Source organism: Amia ocellicauda, chromosome 4 (genome assembly GCF_036373705.1).
Source record: "Amia ocellicauda isolate fAmiCal2 chromosome 4, fAmiCal2.hap1, whole genome shotgun sequence".
Classification (NCBI taxonomy): domain Eukaryota; kingdom Metazoa; phylum Chordata; class Actinopteri; order Amiiformes; family Amiidae; genus Amia; species Amia ocellicauda.
Genome location: NC_089853.1, coordinates 22937169 through 22949584, shown reverse-complemented (window position 1 = coordinate 22949584; position 12416 = coordinate 22937169). Strand labels below are relative to the sequence as shown.

At 37.2% G+C, this 12416-nt stretch overlaps 1 protein-coding gene across 1 annotated transcript; it reads left to right on the top strand.

Annotated features, from left to right (window-relative positions):
- Positions 1–1077: 1077 nt before the first annotated feature.
- Positions 1078–11589, top strand: LOC136748029 (long-chain fatty acid transport protein 2). The gene is made up of 10 exons (XM_066701445.1): positions 1078–1754; positions 2682–2891; positions 3591–3749; positions 4581–4705; positions 8060–8254; positions 8384–8474; positions 8682–8880; positions 9235–9332; positions 10292–10422; positions 10754–11589. The coding sequence occupies exons 1-10, from the start codon at positions 1091–1093 to the stop codon at positions 10928–10930; spliced, it is 2049 nt and encodes a 682-aa protein (XP_066557542.1). The 5' UTR covers positions 1078–1090; the 3' UTR covers positions 10931–11589.
- The last annotated feature ends 827 nt before the right edge of the window (positions 11590–12416 follow it).

Genomic DNA, 12416 nt, shown 5'->3' with positions numbered 1-12416 from the left:
GACAGATTTACCTGAACATTGTAGTCCCCATTTTGAAGGTGTGGAGGTGAGAAGCAACCCCTAATTTTATTAGTTACAGTTATATATCCTGAGCTGTACAAATAGAAAATTAAATTCAGCTAATGTCTCAAAGGTACAGTCTTTTGAATAAACTTTATTTTTCTTATGGAGTCTTTTTTCTTCACAGCACCAAACAATTGCTCTGCAAATCTTCAACAAAAATTCAATCTTTAATCTTTTCTCTCTACATGCATTTTTTTTCTGAATATGGAACCAGACACAGACATATTAAACAGAATAAAATGACCAGTAAACCTAATTATTATCATTTTAATTATGTAATTATTGTTATGTCATTTAGCAGACTAATTTATCAAATACACACTTTTTAAAAATTAATATCACTATTCTTTTTTTAAAGACACTAACATATAATTTACTACATAGGCCTACACTCACTACAAAGGGTTGCCACATCACTATACATAGTTATACATTACAATGGGTAACCAACTTAGGCTGTTATTTTCCAACAAGACTCGTTGAACAGTTGTGTGTGTGGGTGTTTTTTAAAAACAAAAACGTGTTACAAAAGTTTTAAAACAAGGTCGATTCCGAGTTTATTATTACAAAAAATTAACAGTGAAATTCATCTGACTGTCTGGGTATTTCACAATACAAGGAATGGGAAATGAAACCATGCTCGTGTGGGAGCAGCTGTATTTGTTGACAACAATCCATGCTCACTTTATGTAGTGCACATTCATTACAGATATCTGACATGCTATACACACACAGTTCAGATCAAATGTAACAAAAAACAAAATGTAAGTGTTATTAAACTGTCCACATGGTGTAACCGATTGATTAAATCCTATCCATTAGACTATTTACTGCAGGTCGTCTCCAAAGCGCAGAGAAAACTGGAACTTGCAAATCATTGCACAACCTGAACTGCAAGGAGTGCAAACATCTCCAGCAAACACAAAGGTCGCGTTCGTGTAGCGCAGATTTCCGCAGTGATGCGCAGATCTGCGCTGCTCCGCCAATGGGATTGTTAGGAACTGTGGAGATCCGCGCTACATGAACCATGAACTGGACCTATGCTCCGCCTTTACTTCAAACAGAGGGTTGTCAGACTAACGAGCATCCCCTGCAGTTAACCGTGGAAAGACTGCATAAGGCAGAGTTCTGTAGAAATGCTCGGTTTTACAATTTTCTAGAATTGGAAGATTCATCTGACTTTTTCCTGAAACAAGTTGGTGCACTTACCTTAAATATGCACATTTTCATTGCAGTGGTAGCCGGAGTGGCTATTGTGCCACTTCTTCTGCAGTCTCTTTTCCCTTACTTTGTGCAAGATTGCCTCTACATGGCGAATTTAGTACGGATTATGACAAGATTTGTCATGCGTGGAAGAAGAAAACCTGTGTTTTTGGTTTTGAATAGGTTTTTGGAGCAGGTACATAAGCATCCTGATAAACCCTTTATCGTGTTTGAGAATAAGACATATTCTTACAAGGAATCGGATGAAAGGAGCAATAGGTTTGCCAGGGCTTTACAGACGCATGCTGGTCTGAAGGCGGGAGACACGGTGGCATTATATATGGGAAACGAGCCTGCGTTTCTTTTCACCTGGCTGGCTCTGGCTAAACTAGGGTGCCCGGCTGCACTGCTTAATTACAATATCAGAGCAAAATCCTTGTTGCATTGCTTTGGTTGTTGTAATGCAAAAGTTCTAATAGCAGCTGCAGGTAAGTAGCGACCTTGGTTTATTTATTGGTTTAACAAGGACGCATCTAACTACTGCAAAATGTAACATTTTTCATCAACTTTATTCGTGTTGCATTGGGGATAAAAAACAAATACATGTTATACTACAACAGTAACAGTATTGAAGTGGTTGTATTTAGATCGGATACTTCGCTCTTGTGGACCCCTATCACAGCCCTGTTATTAATTTTCATTAGCTTGCTTGTTGTAACTATCAGGAGAGCATACTATTGCTTCAGCAGTAACCTTTAGTTTACAAAAATGTAAAGAAAGTATCATGGGCATTTTGTAATAATAACACAAACCGGTGTTATTAGTTTATCGTGGCCTGTTAATCTACACTGACTTTGTATAAGACTTACTGGGTAACAGTTTAGGATAATGAGAACCAATGCATAATGAATGAATGTTTACATGCCTCGTTAATAACATATGAATGTCTCCTGTACTTCTGATGTTGATCACACGTATAAGCCCCAACTAACCATGACCTTAACCTTGTTATGTATCTCAAATGGAGTGCATGCGGGATTCATACATCTATGCATCAAGAATTGGGGCCCATTATTGCAAAGTGTGACCCCTTACTCAATTGACTAGCGCTTCATACCCAGTTCCCAAAATGGGAAACTTGTGATCTACAGCCCCTTTGTGTTTTTCATATAGTGTAATGCAGGTTAATAAACAAGAAGGCATTGCCAGAATATAAATATAAATCCCCGGCACGTCAATGTAAATCAACAGGTCGAAAAATACAATAAATCTCACAGCACATTCATTTATTTGTTTAATGTATTTGAAATGCAACATGGAAGTTGTAGTTGTGCATGGTAAATCATAATGCATCTCGCAGCGGGCCCCAGTTATTGAATTACACATTTGTTTTCCTGCGCTTCCTATTTTTCCAGAGCTGAAAGATGCCGTGGAGGATGTGCTACCTTCCCTCAGAGAGAAGAGGGTATCTGTGTTTATCATCAGTGCACAGTGTAACACACCCGGCATTGAATCTTTTGTGGACAAGATTAATGAAGCCTCTGAGCAGCCTCTACCACAATCTGTGAGATCAAAAATTACCATTAAAAGCCCAGCTGTTTACATCTACACATCTGGAACGACTGGTAAGTTAATAACTACAGTTCAGATAAGAGTAAACATCTAAATTAAGAATGTAATAATGACTAATGCATTCACACAGGATGTTTGCATTATTTTAACTTATAAATATCACAATCCACTCTTTTTCGGGTTTTAAAAATTCCTTCTCAATTACATTACAGCAAATTACAGAAATACTCACTAGGATAAGTGTTTTTATTTATTTCAGTGGAAAAGATGCATATAAGTATTCTCTGGATTCAGAGTATAAAACAAATGAACTAGGTATTCAGTTATACTGATTGCAATGTTAGAACATAAGCGTGTAAATAAGTTTACAAACGAGAGGAGGCCATTGAACTCATCGTGCTTGTTTGGTGTCCATTAGTAACTAAGTGATCCAAGGATACTATCCACATTTGTTCCCAAATTTTCAGCTTGATACTATAAATCCAATATTTATAATTGGAAGAAATACTGAGAGAGGTGCTCTTCATTTAACATTCACAGAAAGTACATCTAACACCTAATAATTTTAGTAAGCAACTATCATATTTAACATGTTATCTATTGCTGTTTTACAATAATGTGGGCTACTATGAATCTACGGAAGGTTCAATTTTTTCTATGTCTCTAAGCTTGAGGTGGATACAAGTATTGAGTGCTAGTGAAGCTCTCGTTTACCAATCAGATGTTTTTCTCTTTGTTTTTGGTGATTAAAGGTCTGCCAAAGGCTGCAGTTTTGAACCAGGAGCGTTTGCTGGCAGTGGCAACCGTGTTATCATCCGTCGGAGTGAAATCAGGAGATGTGATCTACCTAAACTTGCCCCTGTATCACAGTGCTGGATTCTTAATCGGATTCATTGGCTCAATTGAAACAGGTGTCGTCCTATCTTTCTTCAACCATTTACTTACTTTCTTAATTTGCTATTGGTTTACCTACAGCGTAATGTGGAGCAGTGCTTCTGTAAGCTTGAAATGAACAGAATGAAGTATACAGAGCTTGCCTTTAACCTGGGTTACATTAGAGTGGATGGATGTACCATCACTTTCCAAAAATAGATTTGTGAGCTGCAGTTCAATAATTATACAATTCTATGACAAGGAAAAAAATCAGTCACACAGCCACAATAGTAATAATCCCAAAATTAACCAGTCATTCGATATTGTTTTTCTTCAGGATATTGAGTGAAATGAGAGCTGGGAGAATGTGATCATTATGCATGCTGTTGTAGGCGTTCAATGCTAGGTACAAACCTGCACTGCGAACTGGTTTGACAGACCCCTATGTTTTCACAGCTTTATCAGGTTTTCTCATACCCAAGGCTGTTGATAATGTGCTTACATCTGTTGCTATTGGCAAAGGAGTTAAGCAACAACGGCTCAGTGTTCCTCTTATTCCTTAGCAGAGTTCTGTTCGAACACTTTACTCAGTGTTTCAGAAGTATTAAGTTCCAATCATAATGTAAATGAAAGAATCCTTTGTGTATCGAAATGGTGCCTTACTAGTCTCCTTCACAACAGCAGCCAATGCGGAAGGGGGGGAATGGTTGTCCTTTTTTTCCCCTCCAAGTGGGGAAAGGGTCATTTCTAATCAGCCTCACTTGGTCACTTATTGACAGAGTGTTTTGGTATGGATTGAGAAGCTTTGCATTTCCAATGGTGTGTATGCATAGCATGTTAATTCATTGTGGACCAATCATTTCCAACAGGTTCAACCATAATTTTGAGGCAAAAGTTTTCAGCCTCTCAATTCTGGGATGACTGCAGGAAGCACAATGTCACAGTGATTCAGTACATTGGAGAGGTGATGCGCTACCTGTGCAACACGCCAAAGGTAATTTTCTTCTTTAACTCTTTATAAAAAACAGTTTGTTAATGAAGAACAGTGCATGCATATCTATGAGATTATGATTTGCGATGATTTAATTTTAAGAAATCTCCATCAGATAGTGCAGGCCACTGTCTTACTGCAAGCACTGCAAGTCCCAAAAAACGTAAACTGTTTAATAGAACCAATTCTTAAATTCAAACAATTATTGCAACGATCATTTGATGCCTCTCTGATTATGCTTTGTGTTTTTAGTCAAATAAGTAGTTGATCAGTCATGCAAATGTTTCAGATACGTAAACAACTTAGCAGATGTCACTGTAAATTGTAAATGTCACTGACCTTGTTTTTGGCCCCAGTTATCCCTATCTTGTCTGCATGAATTGCCTACTCAAGTGGTGCAGCTAGTTAAATGGCAACAGCTGACAGTGCTCCTTGGCATACATTATCTGTTCTGAGATTCTTTCACACTGTAACACTTTAGGAGATTATCAAACCTATCACTGGGGTTTAACTTTATCTTAAAAATTAATCTTTTGGTGGCCTGTTTAAGAAGAACACTGACTAATTGTGCATGACTGATGAGTGCAGTTCTGAATACAGCTTCTGTAAAAAGGAAAGAGGAAGATTAACACCTGAACTTCATTTACTAATCTGAGCTTTTAAAAAACAAACATGCACTGGTTTGAAACTTGATATTCTGCAAGAGAGCCTCTGTTTTGTTTTGTGTCAAGTTATAGGCAGTTTCCCAAACCTTACATGATGTGTTATGAACTTGAGGAGGCAGTTAAAAAAAAAAACACAAACACACACACGCTATAGTATGTGACATTTCTATTTATACATACTGTAGAGCAGTGCATGTATGAATTAGATATACTACCACTCCACTTTATGGCTGTTTGGCATTTGGAGAGATGTTCAGTGCATGTTAAAAACTCTTTCTTTGGCCACTGAAACTGTATCTGCCTGAATCATCAGAAGGGATCAAATCTCCAATCATGCAGCATGTGATCTCTTGCTCTCACAGCCAAAGGAAAGTACAGTTTAGTGTCCCCAAACTGTTCTCTTCCTGGAACAAACACTGGACCTTACTTGGAATTACATGGACAGGGGCAGAGAAACCAAATATTATGGAGTGACAGGCCTTTTCATATGTTATAACAGCAACTTTAAACTAAGTAAAAGCACTTAATTACACTATAGGGGTAGGAAGTGGGGGTGTAATTAGCAGTGTCAGTAGTAGTAATATTTTATTATTCTTTATTTTATTTGTTTGTTTATTTTTTTAGCACAATCCTTTTTGAGATGAAGACACAGTGCCCTGGAATAAACAATAATCAACTTTTTTTTCCTGTTACTCTTGATTTCTGTGATTTTATTTCTACTGTACACTGTTAAAACGTTTTGCTTGTCAGTTTTAACAGCTTCAGTTGCATAAATGGGTAGAGTCCCACACCTGCTTAATTTAGGAAAACTAACCCCTCAGAATAGAACTAAAGAAACATGCTGGCACTGGGATTTAGATTAAAATTAGATTTACACTGGTACAGAATATTTTGTATAAATGTAGACTCTGTTGAGATGCCATATATACAGTTAGGTTCAAACATATTTGGACAGTGATGCAATTTTCATCTTTTTGGCTCTGTACACCTCCACAATGGATTTGAAAGGATATGTGCTTTAAGTGTAGACTTTCATCTTTAATTTGAGGGTAGTTACATCCAAATTGGGTGAACGGTGTAGGAATTACACCCATTTTTAGATGTGGTTCCCCATATTTTAGGGGCTCAAAAGGATTAGGACAAACTAACAAAATCATGAATAAAATTGTGAGTTTCAATACTTGGTTGCAAATCCTTTGCCTGAAGTCTGGAACCCATAGACTTCACCTGCACTGCAGCTGTTTTTAGTTCCTCCTTGTTCTTGGGGCGTTTTGCCTTCAGTTTTGCATTCAGCAAGTGAAATGCTGCTCAATTGGATTCAGGTCAGGTGATTGACTTGGCCATTGCAGAACATTCCACTTCTTCACCTTAAAAAAGTGTTGGGTTGCTTTCGCTGTATGCTTTGAGTCATTGTCCGTCTACACTGTGAAGCGCCGTCCAATGAGTTTTGAAGCATTTGGCTGAATCTGAGCAGATAATATTGTCCTAAACACCTCAGTATTCATCCTGCTGCTTTTGTCAGCAGTCACATCATCAATAAATACAAGGGAACCAGTTCCCTTGGCAGCCATACATGCCCATGCCATAACATGCTTCACAGATGAGGTGGTATGCTTCGGATCATGAGCAGTTCCTTCCCTTCTCCACACTCTTCTCTTCCCATCATTCTGGTATAAGTTGATCTTTGTCTCATCTGTCCATAGGATGTTGTTCCAGAACTGTACAGGGGTCTTTAGATGTTTTTTGGCAAACTCTAATCTGGTCTTCCTGTTTCCTGTTTCCATCTTGTGGTAAACGCTCTGTATTTACTCTGGTGAAGTCTTCTCTTGATTGTTGACTTTGACACAGATGCGTCTACCTCCTGGAGGGTGTTCTTGATATGGCCAGCTCTTGTGAAGGGGTTTTTCTTCACCAGGGAAATAATTCTTCTGTCATCCAACACAGTTGTTTTCCGTGGTCTTCTGGGCCTTTTGGTGCGTTCTTTCTTTTTAAAAATATACCAAACAGTTGATTTGGCCACACCTAATGTTTTTGCTATCTCTGTGATTGGTTTGTTTTGATTTCTAAGGCAAAACGCCCCAAGAACAAGCAGGAACTAAAGACAGCTGCAGTGCAGGCCTGGCAGAGCATCACCAGGGAAGAAACCCAGCATCTGGTGAAGTCTATGGGTTCCAGACTTCAGGCAGTCATTGACTGCAGAGGATTTGCAACCAAGTATTGAAACTCACAATTTTATTCAAGATTTTGTTAGTTTGTCCAAATACTTTTGAGCCCCTAAAATTTGGGGAACCACATCTAAAAATGGGTGTAATTCCTAAACCGTTCAACCAATTTGGATGTAACTACCCTCAAATTAAAGATGACAGTCTACACTTAAAATATCCTTCCACATCAAATCCATTGTGGAGGTGTACAGAGCCAAAAAGATTACAATTGCATCACTGTCCAAATATTTTTGAACCTAACTATATATATATAACTTTGTATTGCACTTATGTTGTAAGTCGCCCTGGATAAGGGCATCTGCCAAGAAATAATAATAATAATATATATATATATATATATAAATATAAATATATATGATCTGCACCTATTAGCTGTATGTAAGCCAGACAGTCATGCATTTATTATTGCAATAATAATGCATTTATTCTCCATATGCATCATCAAACTTGTTTTTCCCCCTCTGCAGAGAGACAATGACCGAGATCACAAAGTGAGAATTGCAATTGGCAATGGTCTCAGGGCAGATGTTTGGAAAGACTTCCTGAAAAGGTTTGGAGACATTCGAATCACTGAGTTTTATGGAGCCACTGAAGCGAATATTGGCTTTGTGAACTACGTAGGGAAGATTGGTGCCATTGGACGGGTTAACTTTGTACAAAGGGTGAGACTTCAAATGCATACATGGGGAATGGGGAACATTGGATGGACTGTAGTTTTGTTGTTGTTGTTGTTTTCAGGAAAATGTGTTTTTCTGATTACCACTTAATACTGTTTTACAATTCTGCTGTAGAAACTATTCCCATATTCTCTGCTTAAATATGACATTGAGAGAGAAGAGCCAGTGAGGGATTCCAGAGGGTTTTGTGTGGAAGCTGCCAAAGGTGATTTTACAATTATATATTTTTTATGAAATATATGTTTCCCAACTACAGATAGCATTCACTTTATTTTTTAAGTAACTTGTAATTAATATAAATCATAAATTTTAATTAACCTTGTTCCCTCATTATTCAATTAACTACAAATAATTATAACTAAGTAAATAAAGAAAACATATGAATGAACATATGTTTGTACCTCTTTTATAGGTGAGACTGGTCTTTTAGTATCAAAGATCACCAAAATTGCTCCTTTTGCTGGATATGCCAAAAACCAACAGCAAACGGACAAGAAGAGATTGAGGGATGTCTTTATGAAAGGAGACCTGTATTACAATAGTGGAGACTTGCTAAGGATTGACCAGGACAACTTCATCTATTTTCAAGACAGGGTTGGAGACACCTTCAGGTAGAGACTTATACCCATCCCTGTCAAATCCCAAGACAGCCATCGTAACACCTTTACTTTAATCCACACCAAAATAAAATGAACAAAATACTGAAACGCTGTAAAGAATGCCAAACCAATGCACAAGAATGCATAAGAACCAGCAGTTAAGACAGCTATGAAGCCAAACTGCAAAACACAACTCTACCAGCCATTTCACATTATTATTATTATTATTATTATTATTATTATTATTATTAATAATAATAATAATTAGTTCTCCTTGTGCCAGACTATGCAGCATCACTGTTACTATGAGAACACAATGCAGAGTCCATTTAACCTCAACTTTTTGTCCATTTCATTTCCTTGCAGGTGGAAAGGTGAGAATGTGGCCACAACAGAGGTTGCTGATGTCTTTACAATGGTGGACTGTATTGAAGAAGCCAATGTATATGGAGTTAAAGTACAAGGTAAAAACGCATTTCATCTGACCCACCCCCAAAAAAGCCTTTTTTAAAGATTCTTGTTATCTATGTATCCATTGAAAGTATCTACAGTCTAAACTTAAATGAATCTTTTTAAAAGTTTTACATTGCAGATTCTATTTGTTAAATAATGTAGAAAACAACACAATGTGAAGCAAAATTATAGTGCGACTGATGCAGATGTTGATGTTGAATAGTGCAGTCCTGATGGCAACACTTTACAGGTTTGCAAGACAAAGAGATGGATCTTAGAATCTGAAGGATTTGTCAAAATAGGCAAGCAGTGAGGAGGCACTGAGAGGAGACTGGGTAATGGGGAAACAGATTTCTTGTGCATACAACATTCTTTGCTGCCAGCAAATATATATGTATATATTGTGATGCCACAATGGGTGGCGCAGAGAGTATCCACCCCGAACTACCTTCCCCAGACCCCGTGGGAGGGAAATTACTGGCGGAACAGCTGACCTGCTGTTCCCACTGTGACTGGCTCCCTGCCTCTATAAAACAGAGAAGCGATCCCCTTCCTGTTGTTGGGAAGGCAGGAAGCAAGCCTGGGAGGAGGGTTGTGTTAGAGTGAATGAATGAAAGAGAGACAGCATTGAAAATGGTAATGGGACATTGCTTTTGAACTTTGGATTGATTACAGATTATAGACTGTGTATGGATGATTGTGTTTGTGTTTATTCTTAGTTATATGTGTAGAGAGGGACCCTGAGCAGCAGTTTAGTTAGGCTCGAGAGGAGCTAGGTTTTTATTTGGTTTTCTGTATTTCTGTTTTGTGTTTGTGCACTGTATAAGAAACTTCCATCTTTTCACTATAAGTTTGCTTTATTGTTTCCTGAGCCTTGCCTTTAGATCATATATGATGTCTAGACATCTAATGTCAAGTATATATTTGATTTAGAGACAAAATAAATAACTCTGTATGCTTTATCCCCAAGGGCATGAAGGAAGAATAGGAATGGCTTCTGTTACATTAAAGAAGGAAAAACAATTTGAGTGTGACAAAATATATAGCCATATTGTCAACTACATACCAAGTTATGCAAGACCACGTTTTGTAAGAGTTCAGGTAATGCAGAATTGTTCTACTTGTTTCTATCAACTATAAACAAAAAATGCAAACTTCACAAGATTTTCACGTTTATGTAATGCATTTTTTCTAAAATACAATTGAAAATCATACATTCTGAAAAAACAAAAAACAGACATTTGTTTTTTTAAATCATTGCTAGTCCTTTAAGAGCACTGTGATTTCAGTCAAATATTTTTTATAGTAAGAGTTGTGCAGATGATCCCACCTAGTGGGCACAAAATACATAGCAGCAGTTTTGATAATGCTTTCAGGTTCCAGATTTTCTAAATACATTTATGTCTATGGCCACATTTTTCTTCCATTCCAGAACGCCCTGGAGGTTACTGGGACATTCAAACAGATGAAAGTGAAACTAGTAGAAGAGGGCTTCAATCCTGTTCTTGTTCAGGATCCCCTCTACTTCCTGGATGAAAGCAAGAAGAGCTATGTACCAATGACTGAGGAGATTCATGCCTCTATTCTTTCAAATACCATCAAGCTGTGAAAATGAGCTTGCTGAATACCTCCTTTATATCAGACAATGGACAATTAATGTTGTGGAATGTATGATTGATGTGTAATTTAGGAAGTATGGATAGGGTGTATGACTGTACCAGTATTCAGGCACTCGTGAGATGGTGGATCAGTTCACCAGGCCATCCCATATCTAAAATGATTCTAAGACAGAAGCTCACACCTGGTGAGTGGTTTGGTAACAATAGGAAACACATTTCTACAGCCCGAGAAGAATAAGGGGTTATTTTGCAGTAGTTCAAGTTATTCAGTATGCCCTGAAGAGCACTGTTGTGTAGATAATGTCTTAGGTGACAGTTCTTACATTGAGCCATAGGAAAAACGCAAATTAAAATAAACAAATAAAACATCTTAGTCTAAACACAATGATGAACAATTTCTACTATTTTGTAAAGGATAATTATTGCTTATTTTATTTACTAAAAATGAAATGTGATTAATTGTGAGTTTCTATGTATAATTTTAGACAATTTTTTATGGTGGTGGTCTATAACTGTGGTTAACAATGCAAAGAAAGGAAGTACAGAATGATGAAAAAACAATGTATCTGCGGTTTGGATTAAACACATTCAATAAAAAAATATCCAATGGGATTTGTACATTTCAAAAATAAAGACTGAACAAAGGGAACTATGCAAAAATGTACATTTCTGTAAGAATTGCATGTTGATCCCATTATGCGAGAACAAATAAGGAAGAAATTATGAAAATGCAAATCCACTCCAACATTAAGGAAATGTAAAGTTACAATATTTGGAAAATTAAGCTATTTCCCTTATGTTGGATGCTTCTTTCATTCCATTTGGTTGGGATGGGTGTTGCCTTATAAACTGGTGAATACCTTTTGGATGCCATGCTGTCTGTTTTTGTTTAGTAATATTGCAAAACTACAACAATTTCCCCAAAATCTTCCGCAAAAATAATACCTACATGAAAGTAATATTGCATCGTTTTAAGACGGACCATTATAAAACTCACTCAATAGCTGTCCATTTGTTGTATAATCACAGAGACCAACTTTGCCCCAGTTCTTAAATGGGGCTCTTTATTCCTCGCAGTTTTGTCAGTGTTCCAACATTCCAAAGTTCACTGCTTTTCTGACGAGTTTATTAGGTTGCAGCCCACGTTATCTTCCCTGGCAGTGCAGTGGTGTCTTCTAACAAACATTAACTTCAGCCAATTAGATAGCCAGGTATATCAAATTGAAGAGTGATCCCGACATCATTCTACAAAAAATACAATGTATCTCTTTGTTTATCAGTCATAGTGTTTTATGTGTGATAGTTTACATTAAAACAATGGATATCTAATCATAATAACTCCCAAGTTAATAATGAGTGGTATATACACTCACCTAAAGGATTATTAGGAACACCATACTAATACTGTGTTTGACCCCCTTTCGCCTTCAGAACTGCCTTAATTCTACGTGGCATTGATTCAACAAGGTGCTGAAA

What these genes read in the sequence shown, in the direction of transcription:
- LOC136748029 (XM_066701445.1), top strand. Translation starts at nt 1,091, where the DNA reads ATGAACTGGACCTATGCTCCGCCTTTACTTCAAACAGAGGGTTGTCAG. An exon ending in TTGTGTGGAAGCTGCCAAAG is followed by an intron (nt 8,475 to 8,681) that starts GTGATTTTACAA and finishes CCTCTTTTATAG; the next exon opens with GTGAGACTGGTCTTTTAGTA. An exon ending in AGGGTTGGAGACACCTTCAG is followed by an intron (nt 8,881 to 9,234) that starts GTAGAGACTTAT and finishes ATTTCCTTGCAG; the next exon opens with GTGGAAAGGTGAGAATGTGG.